General features: G+C 41.8%; 1 protein-coding gene across 5 annotated transcripts in view; it reads left to right on the top strand.

Annotated features, from left to right (window-relative positions):
• Positions 1 to 23,018, top strand: part of TLK2 (tousled like kinase 2) — a 44,474-nt gene that overhangs the window by 2,871 nt on the left and 18,585 nt on the right. For 2 of the 5 annotated variants that reach the window (XM_032202655.1, XM_032202654.1), the window contains exons 3-12: positions 1,226 to 1,291; positions 7,935 to 8,006; positions 10,503 to 10,572; positions 11,626 to 11,669; positions 12,690 to 12,785; positions 15,455 to 15,622; positions 16,177 to 16,272; positions 19,215 to 19,307; positions 20,740 to 20,850; positions 22,233 to 22,369. In XM_032202655.1, the coding sequence (XP_032058546.1) occupies positions 1,226 to 1,291; positions 7,935 to 8,006; positions 10,503 to 10,572; positions 11,626 to 11,669; positions 12,690 to 12,785; positions 15,455 to 15,622; positions 16,177 to 16,272; positions 19,215 to 19,307; positions 20,740 to 20,850; positions 22,233 to 22,369 (953 nt within the window). The remainder of the gene's footprint in view (positions 1 to 1,225; positions 1,292 to 7,934; positions 8,007 to 10,502; positions 10,573 to 11,625; positions 11,670 to 12,689; positions 12,786 to 15,454; positions 15,623 to 16,176; positions 16,273 to 19,214; positions 19,308 to 20,739; positions 20,851 to 22,232; positions 22,370 to 23,018) is intronic. The other 3 variants (XM_032202656.1, XM_032202657.1, XM_032202658.1) reach the window with 3 other exon arrangements.

Below are 23,018 nucleotides of genomic sequence, written 5' to 3'. Positions count from 1 at the left end.
ACTTTCCTGAGTAAGGCACCTAATGACAACATTCTGTGGTTGCTTGATATGCTAGCATTAAGTTGTTAGCTCTCCTGATGTCGTTGGTAGCGTTAATTGATTGTCTCTCTGAGCAATGAAATGGTGGCAGAACTCATTTTAAACTAGGTCAGTGATAGGGAGTTTATTTTTGATGAAGATACCAAGTTTTGGACTACATCAAGGTAGAAGGTAAAACACTAGTTTTGCAGTGTCATTTTTTTGGAAGCATCTTAGAATTATTTTGGAAAGAAACTTTGTAGATGTTGTATTTCTTAGAAAACATGAAAGTAAAACAACTTGAAAAACAGTTTAGTTTGAGTGTACACTTTATTTCAGTACTTCCATCTGGATTCAAACAAGGCGAAGTCCTGGAAGGGAGCATGAATAGGTAAAATGTTCAGCATTCAACTAGCATAGTAACGATGATTAATGCTAGAAGTTTGGGGGTAACTATTTCAGGTACTGAAGTAGGAGTGTGGGTTTTTTGATCTTTTTCCCACCCTTAAGACTTTTTTTTAACCTTAGGGCTTCTACAACTATTAAGTTTATGCTCTATAACGTAGTTATGATCTTGAAAGACATGTTTTATACAGCATTACAACTTTTTATGTACTTTCTCATCTGTTTCTTGCTTTTTCCCCCCCACATATGTAACTTTAACATCTTTAGCTGTACCAATAAAAATAAAGCCAAATGACTTTCTGGAATAGCTAAGACTTAGAATCACAGACACTATCATTGCTTTACAACAGTGCCAACATACTCGGTGCTCTTGAAAAATGTTAGGAATTGCTCCTTTTAAAGGAAAAGGATACGGGAAAGCAAGTCTTAATGGTTTTCTCTGTGTTTGAGCTAGAAACACTGTGTACCTCCGTAGCTCTGTATAGGTTCATATTGAAAAGCCTTTTTTTAACTAAAGCATACCAAATAATAAGGCCTCATTTCTTGAAGGTTGTACTTGGAGCAAAGCTCCTCTTTAACTGAGTTTTGTTTTTATCTGTTGTTATGCAGTATAGTGTGTAACTTTGTATTAGTCAGTAAACTGTTAAAATGCATTACACTTCAAGCAATATATATTTATTTACTTGCATACTTGCTAATTTGCAATAGATCAGCCAACCATTGATATGAATTAGCATGACTCTACTATGTTGCAGCAAGTCTTGGTTGCAATATTAATCTCAGATACTACATTCCCTCCCAGGTTGGTGCTTCAAATTCCCTCCCTACCCCCCCAAGTCTCCGTCCGTCATGCTCCGCACTGGCATTGGTAGGTCACTGTCTTAAAGGGAATGTATTGGGAAAGCTGTGATACAATTTGTATGATTCAACTAAGGTTTTTAGCCTTTTCCAATTAAATGTTTAAGGAAAGCTATGTTGAGTAAGTTAGTGCCATCTAGTGGGACTGGGACTGGCACATCCTCCTGGGATAGAAGGTATTCTGTTGCTGTTTATTGCATAAAAGGAAGAAATGTCATCTTAGATGCTCTCCTATTGGGTGAATGCGGCAGGCAGTTACAGCTCCGAGCTTCCTGCCTTCCACTGGCTTGTTGTATCACTTGGTGTGTTTGGCTAGGTTTCTTTAATGTTTAAAAATACAGGGTATATTTTGAGCCTGCGTAAAACTAACATGCTAGTTTACGTCCTTGATATAAATGCAGCTTTAAAGCCTGTTTTCCCACCATGTTTGCAAGGATATCTGTACTCAGTTCGAAGAACGAATAAAAGTAAGCTGGCCGAGGATAAATTTTCGGTCTAGAAACTGGAATAAAAAGCTTCTAGTCATCAGAGTCACAGGATTCTAGAAGAGCTTTCCAGTAACAGTAGTAGAGGGCAGAAATCCTAAACTGTTTTGGAAGCAGCTGTGTGCTGTCACCTCCTGTGGTAGCTGAAGGCACAACCCAATGACCGAGGTCATTTGCAGTCCCAAATGCCTCAAAATTCTGTTGCAAGACTGTGATGAATTCTCTTACTTAATAGTTGGAGAATATATTTCTCTTGAAGCTTGGAGTTAATACGTGGAATTTATGAGCAAGGAATGTTTCTAGGCAACTGTTATACTCATGTGGTTCATCCAGGTCACTAGATAGCTTCAAAAAGCCAGCGATGCTTTAGATGTCTATTCTTGCCATATGGTAAAGTGCCATTCTCTCCCAAATTCACAAAGCCAGTCCTTGAATTAACACATGACTGTCTGACATCTACAAGTATTCTGCTTATCTAACTCCTGTTTGTGTTTACTTATTTAGGGCAAACCTAAGCGTGTTCAGTTGAGGCATTATTCTCAATAGTCATCTCAGGCATCTTTCCTGGGTCAATGGGTACAGAAGACAAAAAGTAGTTTATTTCTGGAGATAACGTTGTTTGGTTTTGTCTGTTCTCATCTTCTGCCTCCCTTCCCCCTGCCTGGGTGCCAGCTTTAAGATACCACACAGGTTAGCACCGAAGGATTTGTGTCTCTTCCAGAGACTTTTACTGGATAAGAATTGGAATAGGTAATTGTGCTGGATGAATTGGTGTTTGCACACAGCTTGCTTCAGGCCTAACCAGGGTGGATCATAGCTGCAGTATGCATTTCTTCTACAAATTTGGTCTTTAAAAGATTTTCAAGCTAAGCTGCGTGCACCACTCCATTATAGCTAATCTAAAAAGGCTGAAATATTTCTAGAGAGAGTAACTGTCTGTCTTGCTGTAGGAATGTTGTAGGTCTGGAGGACTGTGCTGGAATTGAAGTGTTGGTGGTAGCTACTGTGCTCTGCCCTCCCTCTGTGTGGTGTCACAAAGAGGGAAATGAAAATAACCTGAATAGCGTCACTTACGTTGCAGGACATCTGCCTCCAAAAAGAGAATAAATAGAACATAAGAAAGAACAGCATTTACTTGTATTATTCTGTTGTTGCCTTTTTTGTTTGTTTTTCCCTTTTTCTGTCGTTCTGGGATGGAAAGTCTTGATTAGTTCAGTAACTACCAGTTGTTTGGTCTACTTAGCAGTGTTTTTAGCAGCAAAAGTTACTAGGTTGAGAATTAATGCATGAGCATAATTGTATCTTCCCTGGAGGGAAGCAGTGCTGCACAGTAGTCCTTGACAGGTGTCACGTGCCACCAGAAGAACTAATTAATAAGAGTTTTGAAGCTTAGAAATGAATTTATCAGCTACCACAGAAAGTGCCAGGACTTTATACCAGATACTTGAAAATTGTTTGGATGCTTCTTTGTGCATCATGACTTATTTCAAACGTGCTGTCTGGCTGCTGGAGTTCAGGAATAGTTCTCAGATCTCAGTTCTGCTTCTGCCCCTGAGCTGAGGTTCAGGGTGAGTTGTGTGACACTCGTGTCCGGTTTGCCGTCAGTAAAATAAAAATACTGGGTCTTCATTGAGGGAACTCCTGAGGTATAATGGAAGCCAAGCAAATCCTGTTGGAAATACGCTTACCCATCAGCTGTGTGGAGGTTACCTGTGAACATCCGATAGTAGATAACTTCCCGTGGCAAAAAGACAAACCTGGAACACAGAGGTGATGTGGGGATCTCATTATTGGCCATGAAGTTGATTAACATGGGACTTTCCTAGAAGCCTAGTTAAGAAGTAGTCTTTAATTCTCCCATGTGGAGTCAGCAGTAACTTTCAGTGGAATTAAGGACTGACTTTTTCCCTTTGAAATCTCTTGATTTGCTACAGAGTTCAGAATAATTTGGGCTGCATTGGCCTGAGGTAGTGAAGCACATCTCCGCCACTGAGTTAGCAAGAGAGCTTTGCAACGCACGTAAACCCACATGTGAGGCTCCAGCTAGGCAGCTTGGATTCCTAGAGCTCCCTTCCAGTCTGAGGAGCTGCAGAGCACAAAATGGAGACTGGACAACAGAAGAGTTGTGGACGAGCCTGAAGGATCATTTCTGGCAGCTTGGAGAGGCTGAGGAAATGCGCGAGTCATGCAAGGCAGTATTTAGGCTTGAACAGGAGGTAGGTAAGGGAGGCCTGAGTCAGACTAACTTTGTTCCAGAAGATGTGATGGGAGCTATTATCAGGCAAAGTTGTTGCTATTGAAACTGCAGCCATTGTGCCTCCTTTGTGGCCCTCCCTGGGCTCTCGCAAAGGGAGAAATGACTAACTAGCCTGTGTAAATGGACAGGTTTTTAATTCTTGCCTTTGAGTAGGAGTCTTGAAAGGGCCTGTGAACTCTTCATCCACTTCTCAACATGGAGGTGTTGTCGTGCAGAGGTAGGCCACGGACTCAAAGCAGCAGTTGAAAGGTGAATCACAAGGGAAAAGAGCAAGCCAGCTTATCTAGGAAAGAAATTCCTCGCGGAGGAGGAAGTGTGTGCTGTTCTTGTGCTTGTCATTTGGGTAAACACTATAGGAGCCATTAGCTTATTTCAGATGACCCACGTATTTCAGATTTTTGCAGGGCCCCATCATGGTTTCTCTTGACAGGGAATAGTGGGTGAGGGGGCTGGAAGCGACACCACAGAAATGCGGTATTATCCTAATAATGTCTGTGCTAGAAAAGCCAGATACCACTGAAAATGACTTCAGGAACAAAATTCATAAGCCCTTCCCTTGTGAACTATGGCATGCTCATTCCCTACTACTATTTCCCAAGCTATATTCTGATGTCAGTATTCCTTGCTCCTGCTTGCTTGTTTTTCCCCCAAAATTCACGTTCATTCCTTTAATTCCTTTTGTGTCACGACCACTTCAAATGGTATGCTAAATTAAGTACTGAACATTTATCCAATGTCAGTTGCTGAGTTAAATATAAATAGTCAGGAATGATAAAACATAAATTTGAAGATTTTTTTAGTCCGTGCACACACTTACTCCCTCACTGTCAGCTGAGGGGCAGATGCTGAGATGTATAGCTGCTCATATCCATTGTCTAAACCTGTTGCTACCAGCAGTGGCTAACATGAGGTACTGTGTGAAACCAGATATCAAGCTGGATGAGCGTGAAAACTGTTTTGTTCTCCTCTCAGTTATGCAAGAGGAAGAGGTGCAGCTGAGGACTAGGCCGTGCTCCTCAAGCATCCTCGGTATTGCATCCTTATTGCTTCAAGTGCAGCCTGTGCTAATGAACAATACGTGTTTGCATAGCCAAAACACCTCAAAACAAGACTTTTTTGCTGACAGTTTGACTCTAGCAAGATGCTTTAGCTTCTTGCCTGTAAGATAGGCCTCATACTGTACAGTAAAGGAAGTGGAAGGCTGTCTTGAAGATATGGAAGGGAAAGAAAACTTGCTCAGTGGAAATAAGTCAAAAAGTGTCTACAAGGGATTTTGCATTTGTTCGCAGTGTCAATAAACATGGCAGTGAACTTGCTAGATATTTATAAACAACTGACAAGCTTTTCTTTCCTGATTCCATAACTAAGTACTTGGTTCCTTTCCACCCTTTCTGTTCCTGTGTTAGCTTCAATTTTATGATTTTGTTGTTGTAGTTTCTAGAGGAAGTTTTTAAAGTAAAGGGAAATTAACATTTTTGCTCTTCAAGAACTTGTGATCAGAATTGATTTTTTTTTTTTTTTTTTGGATCAGCACAAGAGCAAAAAGATTTGATTCCAGCTCCTCTAGAGCTGTAAATCTCACATGGAATAGTACAGGTAGTTGTGTCTTGTAAGGAAGAAAAACGTTTTTAGGTATTTTTCTGGCTGCTTGTGTTTCAGAACTTTATATTCTGATGCAAACAGACAGGATTTTTTGTATAGGTGAGGTTAAACCTCTGTTTCTGAAAAATCTTAGGATTGCTTCTAACTATAGATGGCTTTATCAGCTTATTACTCCAGGTTGCCCTGGAGTGCAGGTCAGCACCATGGCCACATGCTTTCAACCACAATGTCTCTGCGAAGCTCAGATGTGGCGCTTTGGGACAGCTGTTCTGTCACTTGCTCTCCACGTGCAAAATGGAGGCACCAAAACGTGGAAACAACTTTCACCTTGGTTATGTCAAAGCCCCAGCCTGTCCATCTGAGGCCAGCAGAGGCTAACTTGTTGGGGTGTCTTGGCCATGCTGCCGAGGTTTCAGCGCACAGGAGGAAGCAAAGGATTTTAGAGGATGTCGCTTGAGCTGTTTGTAACCAAGCTCTTTACGTAGGTGAAAAGATCAGCTTTCTATCGCCACTTGCCATCAGACAATGCATTTATTATCAAGGAGGACTTCGTGTGGATATGGTTAAGGTTGGTGTTGGCAGTTCCATTAAGTTCTGTTGGCCAAGAAATAAATCTCTGTGACAACCGGGGGCAGCACCCTCGTGAGCCATTACAATGGAGAGGTTCCAGGGCAAGCAGAGGTGCAAGCTGCTCCTCTGTATAAAAAGCCGTATAATTTGAATCAATTGCCTCGCCAAGGGCGCAAGGTAAAACGTCTTAATGCTTTTGAGCTATTTGTGTGATGAGCTGAAGGGGGTGATGGTATGGCTTAAAGCATATCTGCAACATACTTCTCAGTAACTTGTGTTTGGAAGGGAACCCTGAATGTGGAGCTTCCTGAGCTGTTCAGCTGTAGGCTTTTTTTATTCCCTTGAAGCAACCCTGTCCTTTAAGGAGTAACAAACTTGCTAGTTAACATTCACAGAGTAACACGGGAGGTAAACAGAATTTGTGCTCCGTGCCATGCCTGATTGGGAACGGGGTTAGTAATAGCTAGGTTGTGTCACAAGCCTGCTTTGAGGGTGCTGTTTGTCTTATAAATGGGGAAGGGAGAACTGCCACCCTCAAAAATAATCTGTTGTGGGATTCTTCTGTGGTATTAAGGCTTCTTCGCTACCCCTCCCATAAGTCGTCTTTTCAAGTATATAATGAGAAGTGGCTTTGCCTTGAGGAAAGGTTGATTGGTGGGAAGTGGTTACTGCCAAAATAAGAATGCCAAAATAGAATGAATCTTTGGGAGAAGATGCTCACAAGTTATTAATGGAGAGTTGGCTTTATCATGTCATTCTTCCTGTTAATGCATTTCATCAGTAATTGTGAATCTTGTTTTTATATCTTTGTCAAATTTGTCTAGATTTCTTAAGTTAGGTCCGTGGGAGGATGCTTTTGTGTCAGAGCACTAGGCTAAAACAGTGACTTTGCATGATTCACTTTTCTTTCTTTTTAAAAACAACTTAAAGAGATTTTTAGAAAATAATTTTCAAAAGCGCTTGTGTACCTTAAATGTAGGTGTGTATCCAGCAGAGCCTGCGAAGATGTTAGACTCTTGTAGGTAACTGGATACTCTTTAGGTAAATCTGTTCCAGCCTCTTGGATTTGTGCTTTAGCGTGGCAGAAGCAGCTGCTTTATGGGCAGGTCAGCCTTGGGTCCATAAAAGAGCCTAGCAGGGGAGGTTATTTTATGGGTGACGATTCTACTGCTGTTAACACAACTTTCACTTGTTCATTTCTTTAGTGTGGGGGGAAAAAAGCATTAAATAAACACTTTTCAAGAAAAATCAGTGGTACTGCCAGCATCTGATAACAGCAAGGGATGCCTTGTCAGATGGAAGATACCTTTAAACTCATAGCCCAAGGTTGAGCAGATGCTTGCCTGAAGAGCTGAGCTTTGAACTAATGCTCCTCAACAAATCCAAAGTTCTGCTTCTCAAGCCAGTTGCCTTAGACCTTTGTGAATAGTGCCTTGGCTGTTTTGTGATTGTGGTTAAATAAGACGATTAGGATTTAAATGGACACAGAAACACCACTCCAAAGGCCAGATCAGTACGCTGAGAAAAGCCTGTCCAACTGGCAGTCCAGTTTCCATCTTACTCCAAATGACTTCTGGAGGTTTTTAGTGCTCTAGCACGTGTCTAGGCATTTGACCCGTGTTGCTGCTGTACCCACATGGCTTAGAGCAGCATAGTTAGCCCAGAGGTGCGGTGTGCGGTAGGGTGTGTCTGCCATGCATGGGGATCGTTTCTAACTGTCTCTGCTTGTTTTTTACTAGGGTCCATTAAATAGTGAGTCTTCCAACCAGAGCTTGTGCAGCGTGGGTTCTCTCAGTGATAAGGAACTGGAGGTAAGCAGGCATAAATACTACCGGTAACTGGGTTTTTCAAAAAGGAATTTTGTGAGAGCGAATGACAGTGGTGTGTGTGTGGGGGGTGTGAAAGGGACTAGCAGAAATACCTAGTCTCATGCTAACCCTGCAGCCTTCAGACCATGCTATGAAACAATCCTTCTTGAAGCTTCCAACTGCAGCAGGCAGATTTTACCCAACCCCAAAAACACAGTAATCATAAAATTCAGCTTATGAAATTGTTTTCAGCTGCATTGTGATTTGTTTGTGGCTTTTGGCTAAAGTTTAGGCCAAATAAAAAGCCAGAGAGCATTAATGGAAAAGTTTGCCTTGCCTATCAAATATGTGAGTTTGCAGAAGTCTACAAAGCTGAGCGTTTTTATGAATCACTCTGTGGAAGTGTGGAGAGGTGAAAATTGATGCTTTGTCCCTGTTTAATCTTACTGCTTTAGTGTTAACTATTTCAAAACACTTGCTAAAGCAGCTGTAAAATGAATCACAAGGTTCATCGTTTTGCTTTAAAACGCTGTGTTAATAAAATAGTGTCTCAAATTAGAGTGCATTTTCTTAAGACTTTAGAGAACTTACCACCCAATTATCAGGTAAGTTTTGGATCGCATTTCCCTCCATTATATGGCAGTACTGATAGGAGCTGTCTGGTGAAGCTAAGTCTTTCAAGAATGAAATATCCATACAAGTGAGTACAGCTAATAGTGAAAGATTGAGTGCTAAGTCATATTTTACTTGATTTTGATAGGCTTGCGTGGAATGATTTAAATTGACCAAGCTGATGTAATCAAATCTACCATTCCTGGCTTTTCAGTCTATAAAAGATAACGTTGTATGTAATTTTGGTTGTATAAATGTACTTAAGGGGAAGAACAACCGAATCTGAATCTCATTAATATGCTTAGAGGTCTACAGGGGCTGTGCTGGAGTCTGGTGTTACCATTGCTCCAACGCTGCTCATGAATTACTCTTTGCTCAGCAGCGAGGAGGCAATTTCATGGACTTGTACGTGTTTGGGAGCTGGTGCAACAAGTGTCTAGATCATTACAGAGTTTTCAGTCTCTCCATTCTAAAAAGTGCTTTGCAGGCATGATGGCCACCCTTCTCTTAACATCTCCTACATCATCTTACCAAAATAATGTCAGTGACCACCCAGTTGGTGACGTGGGACCATGGATGTCCAGCATCCACTGGGGCACAGCCAGATTTAGGTTCTGGCTGCGTCAGCTTTATTCTTTCTGCTATTAAAGAAGGTAGATTGATTTCTGTGCTTACTGTGTGCAAGTCTTTTGGCAGAGATCTTAAACAGGGTACTTTGGACTTTGGTTTCCAAAGAGCATGAAGCTTAGGTTTGCCACAAACTTTCTGGCCATGGCTTTCCCTCCCCCAGTGTTGTTTTGCACACTGCGGTTTTCTTTCTGCCCCTGGGCTACAGTTTAGTGGTGACTGAAGTGATTGCAGAGCTTATAGCTTGGAAATTATTTGGGACCCTTAGGGATAAGAGATGGTTTTAAAATGACATTGGCGATGGGAATGACAGATATCTTTCTTTCCAGCAGCCTTGGTAGGCTGCTTCCAGTGCTCTGCGTCCTATTGTTCTCAGCAGACTGAGCCACATCAGTGACCCTGGTGGCAGTGGAGCACCGTGCCAGGGTCCCCTCACTCTAGTGTGTCTCTGTTTTCAGCCTTGTAGGGCTAGGTGTGATGCTTCCAGAGGCTTCAAATGGTGATCTGTATCATGCCTGCCCATAAATATATCTTGGTCCAGTTCTAAGCTGCACCTTTAGGTCTCTGGCTGCTCCCAGAAGATGCAGGTGTAACTGACCCTCAGCTTCAGTGAGAGCAGATGCAAAGCAAACTGAAGTTCAGATGAAATCCATCTGCGGTGGCTTTCTCCTGGCTGCCTGCTTGGGGAGCTCTGCCTTTATTTGTGCAGGGTTGCAGATGTGCACCATGGGCAGGATAGTTCCCGTAGGCAACTGCAAACAGCTTCAGGAATGAGCAGAGCTGCAGGCAAGATGGATTGTCCTGGTAGGCCGAGAGTGGCTGCTGTGCTGTAAATCTGGATGTCTGTACTCCAACCTCTTGTCGTTGGGGCCTGTTCTCAGCCACCTTTCACCTTTTGTGCCAGCGCTGCAGTCACCCTGAAATGGTTTATGCATTGTTTTTTTTCCAAGTGTTTGGGCTTGTTCTGTTAACCGTGTGAGGTAACTGGGCAGTGGAGGCTGGCTTACTGCAGCTGAAATTAGGGAAGAAAAAAAAAACAAAAACTAATTCCTAACCATGTTCTCTCCGTTCTGCAGTGCATATATCCAAAGGTAGCAGCTATTTGAGAGCTATTGTTTCTTTAAATACCAGCAGTAGAAGCGAATGCACCAGAGAACTGAAATGGCCACTGGGGATATGGAGCAGATTATTGTGTTTTGGCATTTTCTTTAAATTTTGGAATAACTGCAGAAATGTTAATTTTGAAGTATTGTTTAACAGACTCCTGAGAAAAAACAGAATGACCAGCGGAATAGGAAAAGGAAAGCAGAACCGTATGAGACCAGCCAAGGTAATCCATTCTTCTGACCCTGCTGCAGGATTTCCGAACGGTTGGTAATTTGTGCACGTTTTGCACAGTCAGTGTCCTAGGAAACTAATGGCTCTTCTCAAGGGTGTGTCAGGCAGCTTGTTATAAACTACTCCATGATGGTGTAGTTCTCTTCTGGGAGCCCTGTTGTCCTCATTGGCAGGAAAACACTCGTCTTCGGCTTATTTGCACAAACTATCCCATTTTTATGGGACAGACTGCCCAAAGGCTTAATATGGCTTCTCTGAAGTGTTGTTCTGGTCCTGTGTCACTACATATACAGCAGCCAGACTTCAAAATACAGGCTGTACTCTCTCTCTCTCTTATTTGAGACGTATGCCTGCCTTGTTAAAGTAGGTTCTCACCATAACAAATAGAGAACAAACTGTACTCAAGTATAAAGCAAGCAGTGCTGTCTTGAAGTACTAAGAAAAACCCAGAGCATTTCAGTCCAAGTTCAGATTTTCTAGCAAATGGGCATAGGGACAGATTTCTAGTTCTTTTATGCTTCAAAAGAAAGTAATGAGGATTGTGTTGACAGAATGGCTTTGATAATATTATAATAAGAGAAAAGGGCTACGCTTTAATGAGCTGCTATTAAGCCACCACCAGCTATCTCTTTAACTCTTATAGGAATGCTGGTGAGAGATTTCATGTGCAGTAATTTACCTGAAGGTGAAGGAGTGGAAGTACCCTTTGCTCTGCCCTCACCTTAAAGGAAAGTTTGGAAGAACCCGTGCACCATTCAGTGAGGTTTAGTGTTTTCTAAGTCCTTCAGCAAGTGCAAATGCTGTTTGATTAGATTTGACATGTTCAAAATTGATTGTTAATTGAATTGCCAACTGTAAACCCTCCCAAAACAGCACAAGAGCAGTAACCCTGGGGCAGTGTTTTGTTTTGCAGAAGCTTTTGTTAGGATAGGTGGTGCACCTTTACACTTTGACTTCCTTTCCCCATATAGAAGTCATTTTTCAGAAAACTACTTCATGACTTCTGTACTTAAAATATCCACTCTTCATTCTTCTTCTTTCTCAGGAAAAGGCACTCCTAGAGGACATAAAATTAGCGATTATTTTGAGGTAAGCATCTTTACGTTGTTTGAGAAGTCAGAATTCACATTATGCAAAATCTGAAGATGGAGGTCTGTAGCGAGACTTCTGTTACTGATCCCTCACATTAAATAGGATCTGGGAGTCACTGATTGATTGAGGTTAACCTACAAATCTGCCTAGCTAGGGCATGTGAGACTTCAGGAAGTGGTTTTTAAGTTACTTTCTCTTTGAGCAGTTGATAAAATGGGTTGGAAGTTGACTCCACTGAAATGTGTATCTCAGGTGAGGATACTTGAGCTCTTAATGTGCAAACCTACATTGATAAAGGTCCAGTGCTGCAAAGGAATCTACCTGCCAAGTCCTGCTGATTTGAGTAGGAAGTTTCTTACAGGGTTCCCTCTTTAGAGGTAGCTTGCCATGGGAAGCTGGCATGACGTGGAATCCCCCATTCCGCATCACCACTCCATGTCCACCCCCCAAAAAAGTTTGTTCTTTATTTTACTGAATAACTTGGAGTCAGAAATTAAGTGCTTATTAGTGTTTATTGCTTTTCTGGCTTAAGTGTTTGGTAAGTATGGGGCATTGTGCAGTGCAGGAACATACAGATTGCTGAACTGATCAGTTGCCCAGCTGATTTGCTGTCTTTGACAGTGACTGGCACAAATACTTCAGTGGAGGTGCATATTTCCTACTACTTCTGTGCTGCACAGTTAGCCACTTCCTTACAGGGAATGCAATTCCTAATTCTGTACAGTAAATAATTAGTATGTAGCCAAGTATGCAAGTTTATATCATTTTTGTCTTAAAATGAGAAATGTATTCCATGTAAATGTGGATGTTTGTCTGAAATGCTTTTGCTGTTATTTTTGAAAACAGCAAATGAAATTTTGAGTTTTGCCTCCCAGCTTATCTTCAGTTTGTTTAAATGAGTCCCTAGAGCCTGTATGGCTTCATTTTTAAGATTGTGTTGGTTCTGTCTCTGTTAAATTTGCTTGAATATAGTATCTCTGTGGAATTACTGATGATCAAATATGTTGCTTTGGCCAGTTTGCTGGGGGAAGCGGCCCAGGAACCAGTCCTGGTAGAAGTGTGCCACCAGTAGCCAGATCGTCACCGCAGCATTCCTTATCCAACCCCTTACCGGTAAGCGTACTGCCTGGGGACAGTGCGGGGGGCATGGCGATGATTGGGTTGGTGGCTGTGCTTCAGACAGGTAATAAAGCGTCCTGCACGGGAAGGAAGGGTCTCTTGGTGAGTGATTTCATGTGGTCTGTATTGTTTTTCCTTTCTTGGTTTGGTTCGTTTTTCTTGTTTAGTTTCTTATATCTGAAGCTGGTTTCTGGCAACAAAGCCAGATTTCTAGGAGCCTGTAACACTTTTTAGTCCAGTTGTTAATAATGTGGGTATCAGAGCTTAGAGCATGCAAGATCAATATTTTTAGCGTGCTTCGTGATTACAGATAGGGCACTACACTGTCCTTAATAAAAGGTGGAAGGGATGTATTTTCTTACCTTGTATTCCACTAGTGCTCATGAAATTCTGTGTGAAGTTGGGATTATCGTGTATGTTTGTATAGCACTACCACAATGATATTCTGATCTTAGTTACACCCTTTGGGACTACAGAAAAATGTGCATAACATAGTAATATTGGGAACATCCTTTACTTCTGTCTGTATGTGACTTGAGCATTAGCAAAAGCTTGCAAAGAAATGTGTATACAAGCATGTCTGTTGCTGTCCTTTGTTAAATAATTCCATTTTGCTGCCTGAATGTTTCTGCAAGATCTGAATATGAAGGAATAACCAGTATTTTTAAGCCGTTTTAGCACAAAGCAGTTAAAGACATTTCTTTGAGCTGGTAAAGCCGTATTCAGAGGCCCTGGTGCTTGATCTGTAGTTCTGAGTGTTGCCAGTGCCCGTATGTAAAATTTTTCAGCATTTGTTGTGTCTCACAGAAGCACAGAGGATGGGAAAGGTTTAGTTATACCAAAAAGCAAATGCAAAGGCTTTTCTGATTACATTATTCTGCAGAGACCTTTGCACAGTTCATGAATGTGTACCGAACTAAATCCCACCACTGAATGCTCTGATCAGAATTCAATATACATTGCTAGATTTTTGGGAGCTTTGCATTGCTGCTTTAAGGGAGAGTTTCAGATATGGCTTCTAGATGTTTGTGACGTTTATAAAAATTAAAATATCTGGATAATTGAACATCCTTGTCTTATTAATTCACTAATACTCCTCCTTAAAGAGAACTTAATGAACGAAATAACATCTCTGTTGCAGATGAATGATATCCTAGGGACAGTTCTTTATTCCAGCAGATGAGCTACCCTTCAAGTGTTTATAATGGGATCAGTTGGTTCTTCCTTTGCTTTTCTTCTTCTCCGCTTGAATATATTGAGTAGGTAAACGTTTGACCAGGATGTTTCTCAGGTGGTGAAGACTGATGGTACAGTTAGAGCTAGGTCAGTTTGTCTCTCTCCTTACACAGATGCTCTTTGTGTTTCTTATCTTCTGTTCTTTACTCTTGCAGCTAAACTTGCAATGTTTGCATATTCATAACAAATTATGTGCATTTGCAAGATCTATCCTCTTCTTACAAACTGAGTATCAACGGTTTGAGCTAAGCCCAAAAAAATGGGGGGATGAGTGAAAACTGGAGAAGATGGAGTATCTTATCCATTGCAGATGTCAGTGTGGTCTAGGAAGTGAGCGGAGTGTTAAAATGTCTTTCACAGTGAGACAAACCTCCTCCAAACCCGTGAGTTAATGTGTGCTGTACTGGAAATTTTCTGCAATCAGAACTTGTGGAGGAATTGTACTGACTTCAGGTTGTTACCTCTCGTCTTCAAATCTCTTGACTGCTTTGAATTGCCTCACTTCTCCCTTGATCAGAAGAATGATGTTCAGGTCTTCAGACTTTTTGCAAGGTCGCTCTCGTATACAAGCATTCTGTTGGAGGAAGAAAGAACGCTCTTGACATTTGTAATGCTAGCCAGAAAATATGCTGCAGGTTGCAATTTAGGTTTTGAGAGAAAGTGGAGCCTGACCTGACTGTTTACTTTCTATGTGGCATATGTCTGGCCTGGAGTTACGACTTGGAAGGTCTTAGATGAGTATTACCCAGGCTGCCAAGTTTTGGTGGTGTTGGGCTGGCTTTTGAAGCAAGAGCAACAAGATTCTGAGTGCTGTAATCAACATAGCTCAGATAATCCTTGTTCTTACTCATCTCAATTCCCACATCACCTTTGGAAAATGAGTGTACTGAATGAGAAAGGAGTCGGTGTTTACCTCTGCTATGCATCTCAGATCTTTTAGAAATACGGTAGCATTTTACTTAACTTGCAAGAGGTTGGTCCCTGCTTTAATTGACAGAAATGAGGCTGTGATATCTGGGTCCCAGACACGCTTAGGTTGCTGACTTAGCAGTTCAGTATTGGTTTAAATTTTAAAATGAGTCCTTAGTAACCAAAGTATTGTAACTTCACGTTGCAATGTACTAAGATATTTTGCCTCTCTGGCTCCAAAATGCAAGTATTTGCAAAGGAAGGGTGTGTGTTAACTGATGAGGAATTCTATCCAGTGTGTTCATTTGTTACATTTTTTTTTAATTGCTAACTTCATCTACTTTTTGATGTCTGCCATTGGAACGAACATTCCAGGAATTCTGTCTGAGTTATCAGATCCTCGCCATGCTGCCTGCCCATTCCTGAGCTGCTGCTTCACTGACAACAGTTTTGGCAGAGTCAGAGAATCGCTTTTAAAAAAAAAAAAGTTCATTGTATTTTTTTTGACTATGTTACAGCGGCGAGTGGAGCAGCCGCTGTATGGGGTAGACGGCAGCACAGCAAAGGAACCACAGGAGGATCACTCTGCTCTGCCAACGCTGATGTCGGTGATGCTGGCGAAACAGCGGCTAGAGAATGAGCAGCTGGCACAGAGGGGAGGTGGCCTCTGCTTTACTTTTGTCTCGGTGAGCAGCTCTGGAAAGACTTGAATGCCAGGGGATGGTTCTAGTTAAGGGATGGGGGCATTTGAAGCAGCTCAAGTGCAGCCTGGTTTATTGATGACCAAGTCTACCATCTTCTGGTAAGTTCATCTTCCTTGTGAAGAGTTCGAGGTCCCAGGCTATCTTTGTTTAATAAAATGAGATGAGTTTTAAGTTAATGATTCAAAAGTTTTGTGTAGATCAAAATAATAGTATCTGAATGGCTAACCAAATGAGAAAAACAAAAAGAACAGAGTATAGACTTGCTTTTAGAAGCATTAGTTTTGGCCTAGCTTAATCTCAGCTGACAGAACTATATGAGGTTTTAAAAAAGCTTTGTCTTTTAGCAGATTGGGCCAGACTTCTTGAGAGGAGCTGATTCTCTTGTTTTAATGAACTAAGTCTCTAGAGCATTCTTAAAACTTAAAAGTATGGTACCCAGGCCAGCCTACACCTCCCATGTAAAGATAAGTGTATCTGCATGGGCACTAGCAGTCGTTTCGAGGAGCATATAACAATACACTAACTTTCTTTTGCAGGCCCAGCAAGGCAGCCCATCTTCTACGGGATCAGGGAACACTGAGCATTCCTGCACTTCCCAAAAACAGATTTCCATCCAGCACAAACAGTCACAGGTATAGCTTACTAGATGATAAATCTCTTGGATATGAGATTTAAGCTTGGCACAGCTTGTCTTCTGCACGAGAGGGTGTCAATTGCAGGAGGCATAATGTTTCCAGTGGAAAAGAACTGGTAGTACCAACTCTGTAACTGTACATATTGAAGGTAAATCACTCTGAACTTTGTTCCTTATCCTGTAAAGGATGCTTCTCAGTTCTGCTACTGGAGTTTGCTTGATCTGTTACGAAGCTTTTCCTTGTCAATACTGCGGGCAGTTCTTCAGCTGTGTGAGAACGTGATCGGGGAGGAGTAGCTCTGGATTGCCCTGTCTCGGTTGTGTTGTATCCTGAGTGGTCTTCCTCTCCTTTAAAAGTGAAGGCGTGATGGAAAGCTAAATGGTGGTTATGGATACCTCTGTTTAAGCACTGGCTCCTGGGTGCATCCACGCTGATTACAGTACAGATATCCGCAGCTGCAAGTTCTTTGTCTTCTGCAGTTGTTAAGAGTACACCTGTGGTGTAGTTTGCCCTGCGAAGGTGGAACCTGATTTGTTCCTGACAGTGCTTCTCAGCAACTTCACTGAGCTGGAGTCGAGGAGTAGCTGCTTTGTCTGTGCCACTGTCTTTTGGTGCCTTTTATACTCTGTTAAGATTCTTCTTGTGGCTTTATGGTGAGACTTACTTTTAGCTGTGTCATCTATCTCTGTTTCATGTAAGGACATTCAGCTTTATCTGCAATGCATCTTGCTCGTTTCTTCTGCAAGCCTGCTCGTAGTCTTCTGATTTTCATCTCTGATTTCTCTGTGACTGACCCTTCCCTCAAGTGATTTCTAAACAATCAGTTTTGTGTCAATCATTTTCACACATCAGTCTGTGTCAGAGCTGGTTTTACTGCTGGGGGAAGTTCATTCTCGGTTTCCCCAGCAGGTGGTACAAGTCCTTTGTGCATAAAGAATTGCTGGGGACACTTACCAGCTAAAGTCTCTGAGCTCTGTCGTGTCATTGGGGTCACATCTGTTGTCTGTATTGTTAAAATGCTGGTCTGTGAAGATCCCTGCTTCTTGCTAATGCTTGTGATAGAATGATGCCGTGGCTCAAGAACCTGCCAGAGAGACTTCTCAGATTTCAATCTTTGCCATCTCACCACCACTGTTTAAAACAGTGGCCACAGCTGTAGTGAGCAAGATGTTTGTATTCTCTCCTGTGCTCAACATGCTCACAGCATCCATCTTCCTCGAAAAGGGCGACAGGTTAGCTGAGCATGCTCTCTGCCAATGCTCAGCTGCGTGGTGTTTTCCACAGATGCAGCTGTAGCATATGCTTAAGACAAAGAATCCAGAAAGATGCTTGATTCTGTGTTGAGGATGTTTACATTTTCATTTTCACCATCTCCACCTGTTTGTAGCTGATAAATGGAGAAAATAAAATCTTAGTGATTTCTGGCTTGAATCATTTTTGGCAGTGCCAAAAGCAAGTCAGCATGAGAATGATTTTCTTAGTGTTTTCAGTCAGTGCAAGGGCCTTCACGAGTTCTCTGAGGCAAGGTGAGTTGTGATGAAGTAAATCACTGCAAATATAAGAGCATGCATCCTGAAGCATGACTTCACCTGATGCAGTGCAAGCACGTGTGCATTTGACAGATGGATGTAACAGTTACCAAAGAAACTTTCTGCTGCTTGGCTGAGTGGATGCAGCCTAGGTTTTCAGCAGAGTGCCTTCTCACTGCCTTCAGTGACAAAAGTCTGTTCCATGTGCCTCCTGCAGGCTGTCAGGAAGTATAAAACAAGTTAAGGCCACAGTGAGGTGACCTGCCAAGCTTCCTCTTTGTCTTTTGGGATTTAGGCTCCTCTTGCTTGATGTGCAGTGCTGGCAGGTGTTCATTTTGATCTTGCCCATACTGGGTGTGTGTAGAGAAGCAACAGAGTTCCTGCCAAGTTTGCCTCTTACTTCATGGTGTTAGCTGCCAGGCAAGCTTGAAATTTGGAGAAGGGTTATTAACAACTCCGCAGGTAAGTCTCTGCTAAATCTTCCCAGAACCAGGATAGTTGCCTGCTAGCTGTAAATGTGAAATCTGTTTGTAGCCAGGCAGCAAGATTCCCTTGGGCTGACTTGTTTTTTCAGTTGTGTTGTTCGTGTGCATGCTGACTTTGTCCACTTTTCTTCCCCATCCATTAACTGGAGTCCTGAGATTGAAATACTCTTACTGCTACAGAATGTTTCTTATTTCTTTTGTACCCTGTTCCTGGGTTATAATTATGATTTCAAAGGGTGAATGTATTAAAGATGTGCTGCACCTTGTAAAATTTTCCAAATAAGTTTCATTCAAGAACTGTAAAGTTTCTGTCCATAGTGGATACTAACACATCAGTTTGTCAGAAGAAAAGCTTGCACCTAATATTCCTGCTGTTAATCTGTTGTTATATTTTAAAATAATGAGGACCTGCATTTTCTGCCAAGACCACCTGAAAAACCTCATAGGTATTATGTTTTGTCTAGCAGGTGGTTGTCTATGCCCATTAATTTGTTATTCCAGCTGAGGGATGGGATTTGGTGGCTTTTTCATAAGCCTTTTTTTCCTGTGCGAGCGAGCGATGTTGTGCTGCAGGAAAGGATGCTGAATGTTAGAGACCATCAAGGGCTGGGCAGAACTCCACTATAAAAACAAAATTGGCAGGGTGTTGTAGCCTGCTATGTGTTAACAATCTGTGTTCTCCAGAGCAGAACTTCAGGCCTTTGTGCTAGCTGCTTGAACCTCCTGTGTTGGAGGAGCCCATCATGCAATGAGAAAATGAAGAACTGGGAATGTTCTTCCCCATACTGCTGGGGGATGCAGGGGCTTGGTTCCTCCTTAGACCTAGCTGTTCAGGTTCAAGAGGGTTACTATATTATGCTCTGTGCTGACTCTGAAATATCAGCTGTTCTATTAAATGTGGTTTACGGTGTTTTTTTCTCTACAGTCGGACCTCACAATGGAAAAAATCTCTGCACTAGAAAACAGTAAGAACTCTGACTTGGAGAAAAAGGAGGGGAGGATAGACGACTTACTAAGAGTAAGTATTTCAAGTGGGACAACTCTTCTGAAAGTTGCTATTTAAAGATATCAAGAATGCCTGTGCCAGCTAGGCTGCAGAGCAGGGGCTTGTATACTGTAACATTTGTAGAACCAACACTCCCAAGGTAAAACAAATCCAGTCATCCCTTGCTTGCTAGATAATTATCTGGTTTGTAGCAGATACTGTTAGGGCCTGCTCGAATCCACAACCAGTGCAGCAGCAGCAGTGTGGTATTTATAGTGCAGAGTCATTGTTGTAGCTAAGCACTAGCTCAGGTGTCTGTGTCCTCAACAGGGTTGGCTTTTCTTTATCCGTTGCACTCTTGTGTATTTTGGTAGCTAACCTTCAGAATTATTCCCCTCTTCTCAGTGCTGGGGAGCTGACTCTGCCTCTTGCTCAGTAGATGGAGAGGTTTTATTCAGAAATGTTGATTTATGAGAGTGACACGAATAAAGATGAAGAGAGGATCTTTTGGTCAAACCTAAAGAATAAAGCTGCTCTAGCTCATTAGTATTCTTCAGTAAAAGATAAATACCTTTAAATCAAGGATCTTGTCTTAATGGAGGAATTGTAATTGATCTAGCTTTCATCAGCTGGAGAGGCATCTCTTGAAGTGTTGAAAAGGATTAGAAAACACAGTAACAGGAGAAGAGCAGAGGCTCTGTGTGTTTTTATATTTCTGATCTCAGTACCTAAAAGAGCTAAGACATTCTCTTAGACATACGCAGACAGACGTGTGGCTTTGTGGAAAATAAACCATGGAGCAGGAAATAGATTTTTACCATCCACTGTTTAAACAGAAACCAAACTATTGATTGAAAGGGGATGGTTAAATATTATTTTTTTATCAACGAAAATAGTTGCACGTAAAATACTGATGTGCATTTTGGTGTTCTTTTTAAAAACAAACAATCAGCCTCTGTTACTGGGAGAAGTCTATATATCAGGGCTGATGGACAGTAACTCGAACAAGAATTTAATAGAAAGTGTAAAGGGAGTTATCCCATCCTTTTCCTCTGTCAGTGTTGTGGCTAAAGGGGGAAGATAGTCCAGGGATGACTAAGCTATTTTGAGACTTGATAGCTGTGGCAAGGTCATAATTGTTATAAAAATAAAAAGTCCTTGTGTTGAGTTCCTTTTTACCTTAGTTTCTCACATGTAAAACAGGATGATAGCACTTCCCTGTTCTAGAGGTGTGTTAAAATTTGAATGGGTTAAAAACGATGAGCTTAGCTGGGATGTTTTGATAAGAGAAACCTAGTACTTTTTTTCTTTTTATTATTTTTATTTTTCCCTGTCATATCCTGCTGCTTTGCTTTCTTTAATCTGATGCCTAGAGCTAGCTGGAGGAATTTCTTTCTAGGTGATGCTTAGCTTGGCTCTCATGGAGCAACTTAGTCAAAGGCTTGTCTTCTCTGTTCGCTTTTAGGCCAACTGCGATTTGAGACGGCAGATAGATGAACAACAGAAGATGCTGGAGAAGTACAAGGAGCGGTTAAATAGATGTGTAACGATGAGCAAGAAGCTCCTTATAGAAAAGGTGAGCAGGGGACTCACGGTTCATATGACTGAAAGGTTCTCTATCGTTTTTGTGGCAGTGAAAACCTCTTCTTACTGCTGTAATGATAAAAGACAACTGGAATTTTGTCTTGAATTACTTCTCTGCAAATAGTAATATAATCTGAAGACTAGAAATGTTCTGAATGTTTTGGTTTGGTTACTCTTCACTGACTCAGCATGATCTCCCTTGCTTAAGTGAAATAGTCTGAGCTCTAAGTGCAACAGGCATTAGGTCTGGTAGCTGGTATACCCAAAAAGCACCATTGTCCAGCACTTGCCATACAAGAGCAGTATCCCATTGTGCAGTGAAACTGCCAGATAAGCTCTGTGACATGGGCGAGCCATTTAAACCTTTCTTTCTCTCAAATGGCAAAATTGGCGATCATTGCTTTGTTTGCACAGCACTCAAAACAACATGTTTAAGACACTGAGAAAGTGCCAAGCTGTTGTTTACCAGCATCCAGTCTGCTTCAGTCTTGAAAGCTTCACAGATTTCCTTTTGGTGAAACAATAAGGGGGTTTGATTACTCTTTCACCTGTTGGCCAATTACATCTATTGTTTGTGGGCACTGGATGGGCACAAATACCAGGGTGCTGGCTAGTACATGCAGTCTGTTTGACTTGCTTTTGTCACAGAGCTGATTGTTCCTGGCTGAATGGGACTCCCTTTTCTGGGAGGATTTCTAACTCTGGGCTGTGTTATGTAGGCTTGGTGTACAGATAAGTCCTGTGTAGCTCCAGTGAGGAGCTTTGCCTGTTCATCTTTAATCCTAATTGACTGAAGCTTTGCTGCTCTCATCTCAGGCCTTTTGAAATTGCCTTTCACTTACTGAAAATACTCTTGACAGACACCACCACCAGTTTTTATGCGTGTTGGTGTCCTAATTGAGATCATGTCATTTCTGGGAGTAGTGCTTGTCTAGGATTGAACTGGCTGATCATTGTATCTTAGTCTTAACAGTGATTTAAGGTGCATTTTCTTCCTTCACCTCTTGTTTGAGTGAATAAGGGCCTGATCAAAACCATGCCTGAAGTCCAGCTAAGCTACTGATGCAAAGGGATGGTTTTAATCCTACTGCTAGATTGAATTTCAACTGGTGATAGAAAGGGCGAGCTGCCGAAGCAGTAATGGGCAAGGGAAGATGAGGCTGAAATGTCAGAAAAGCAGCTGTCTTACAAATGCCTGTCAGATCACAGAAGCACCATCAATAAATTTATCAGTAACGTTCAGCTGGGTTTCAGATAAGTGGCACTGGAATAGTGTGAAAGGTGATAAGGGTTAGAAGTTACTTAAAATACAGCGTAACTCGGGGCTGCTGATTTATGGGTTTTATTTTAACACGTGTCTTATTTTGTTTTCAGTCAAAGCAGGAGAAGATGGCGTGCAGAGATAAGAGCATGCAGGATCGATTGAGGCTAGGTCACTTCACCACGGTGCGGCATGGGGCGTCTTTCACCGAGCAGTGGACAGATGGCTATGCCTTCCAGAACCTCATCAAGTGAGGACAGAGTTATCTTTACCTTCAGAGCCATAGAAGGAAAATCTAAGCAGTTGTGTGTGTGGTGTCTTGCATGTCAAAATGTGAGAGTGGTGTGACCAAAGCATGGAAGGATCAGATAGGAACTCGGCTGCTGACAGCGGAGAATCTTTTAATGTTGAAATGCAAAATGTTTCCACTTAACTCCAAAGACTTAAAACTCAAATCAGATTGTTTGAGTTGGCCCCTGGGTTGGAAAGAAATCGGCTGCCCTGCTGGATATTCTCCATGCACTTGGCTGTGCGAAGGGTGAAGGGGCAGAGCAAATCCTCACACGTATCTTGAGTCTATCAATTTGATTTGCTCCATCTGTGTGTGTTACTCCAGGAGGGCTACTTGGCTCTGTGTTTTCTGGTTTTGTTGTTTTTTTTTATTTTATTTTATTATTATTTTTTTAAGTTAAAGTAGAAAAGCTTAAAAGAGAAAATCCATACTATTTAGTTTTTTTTTCCTCCTGGTAATGGTGATCAAAAGGGCTGCAGAAACCTAGAAATTGAGATCAGAGACCCTTTTATGCAGGATGTTAATGGAAATACCCAGTAAATTCCCACCTGGCCTAGACCTTTAAGTAGGACTTGGCAAATTAATTGCATAGAGAGAGCTATGTGTG

Source organism: Aythya fuligula, chromosome 24, assembly GCF_009819795.1.
Source record: "Aythya fuligula isolate bAytFul2 chromosome 24, bAytFul2.pri, whole genome shotgun sequence".
In the NCBI taxonomy this organism is placed as follows: Eukaryota; Metazoa; Chordata; class Aves; order Anseriformes; family Anatidae; genus Aythya; species Aythya fuligula.
The sequence above is the reverse complement of the archived record's forward strand: the minus strand, read 5'-3'. Positions and strand labels throughout refer to the sequence as shown.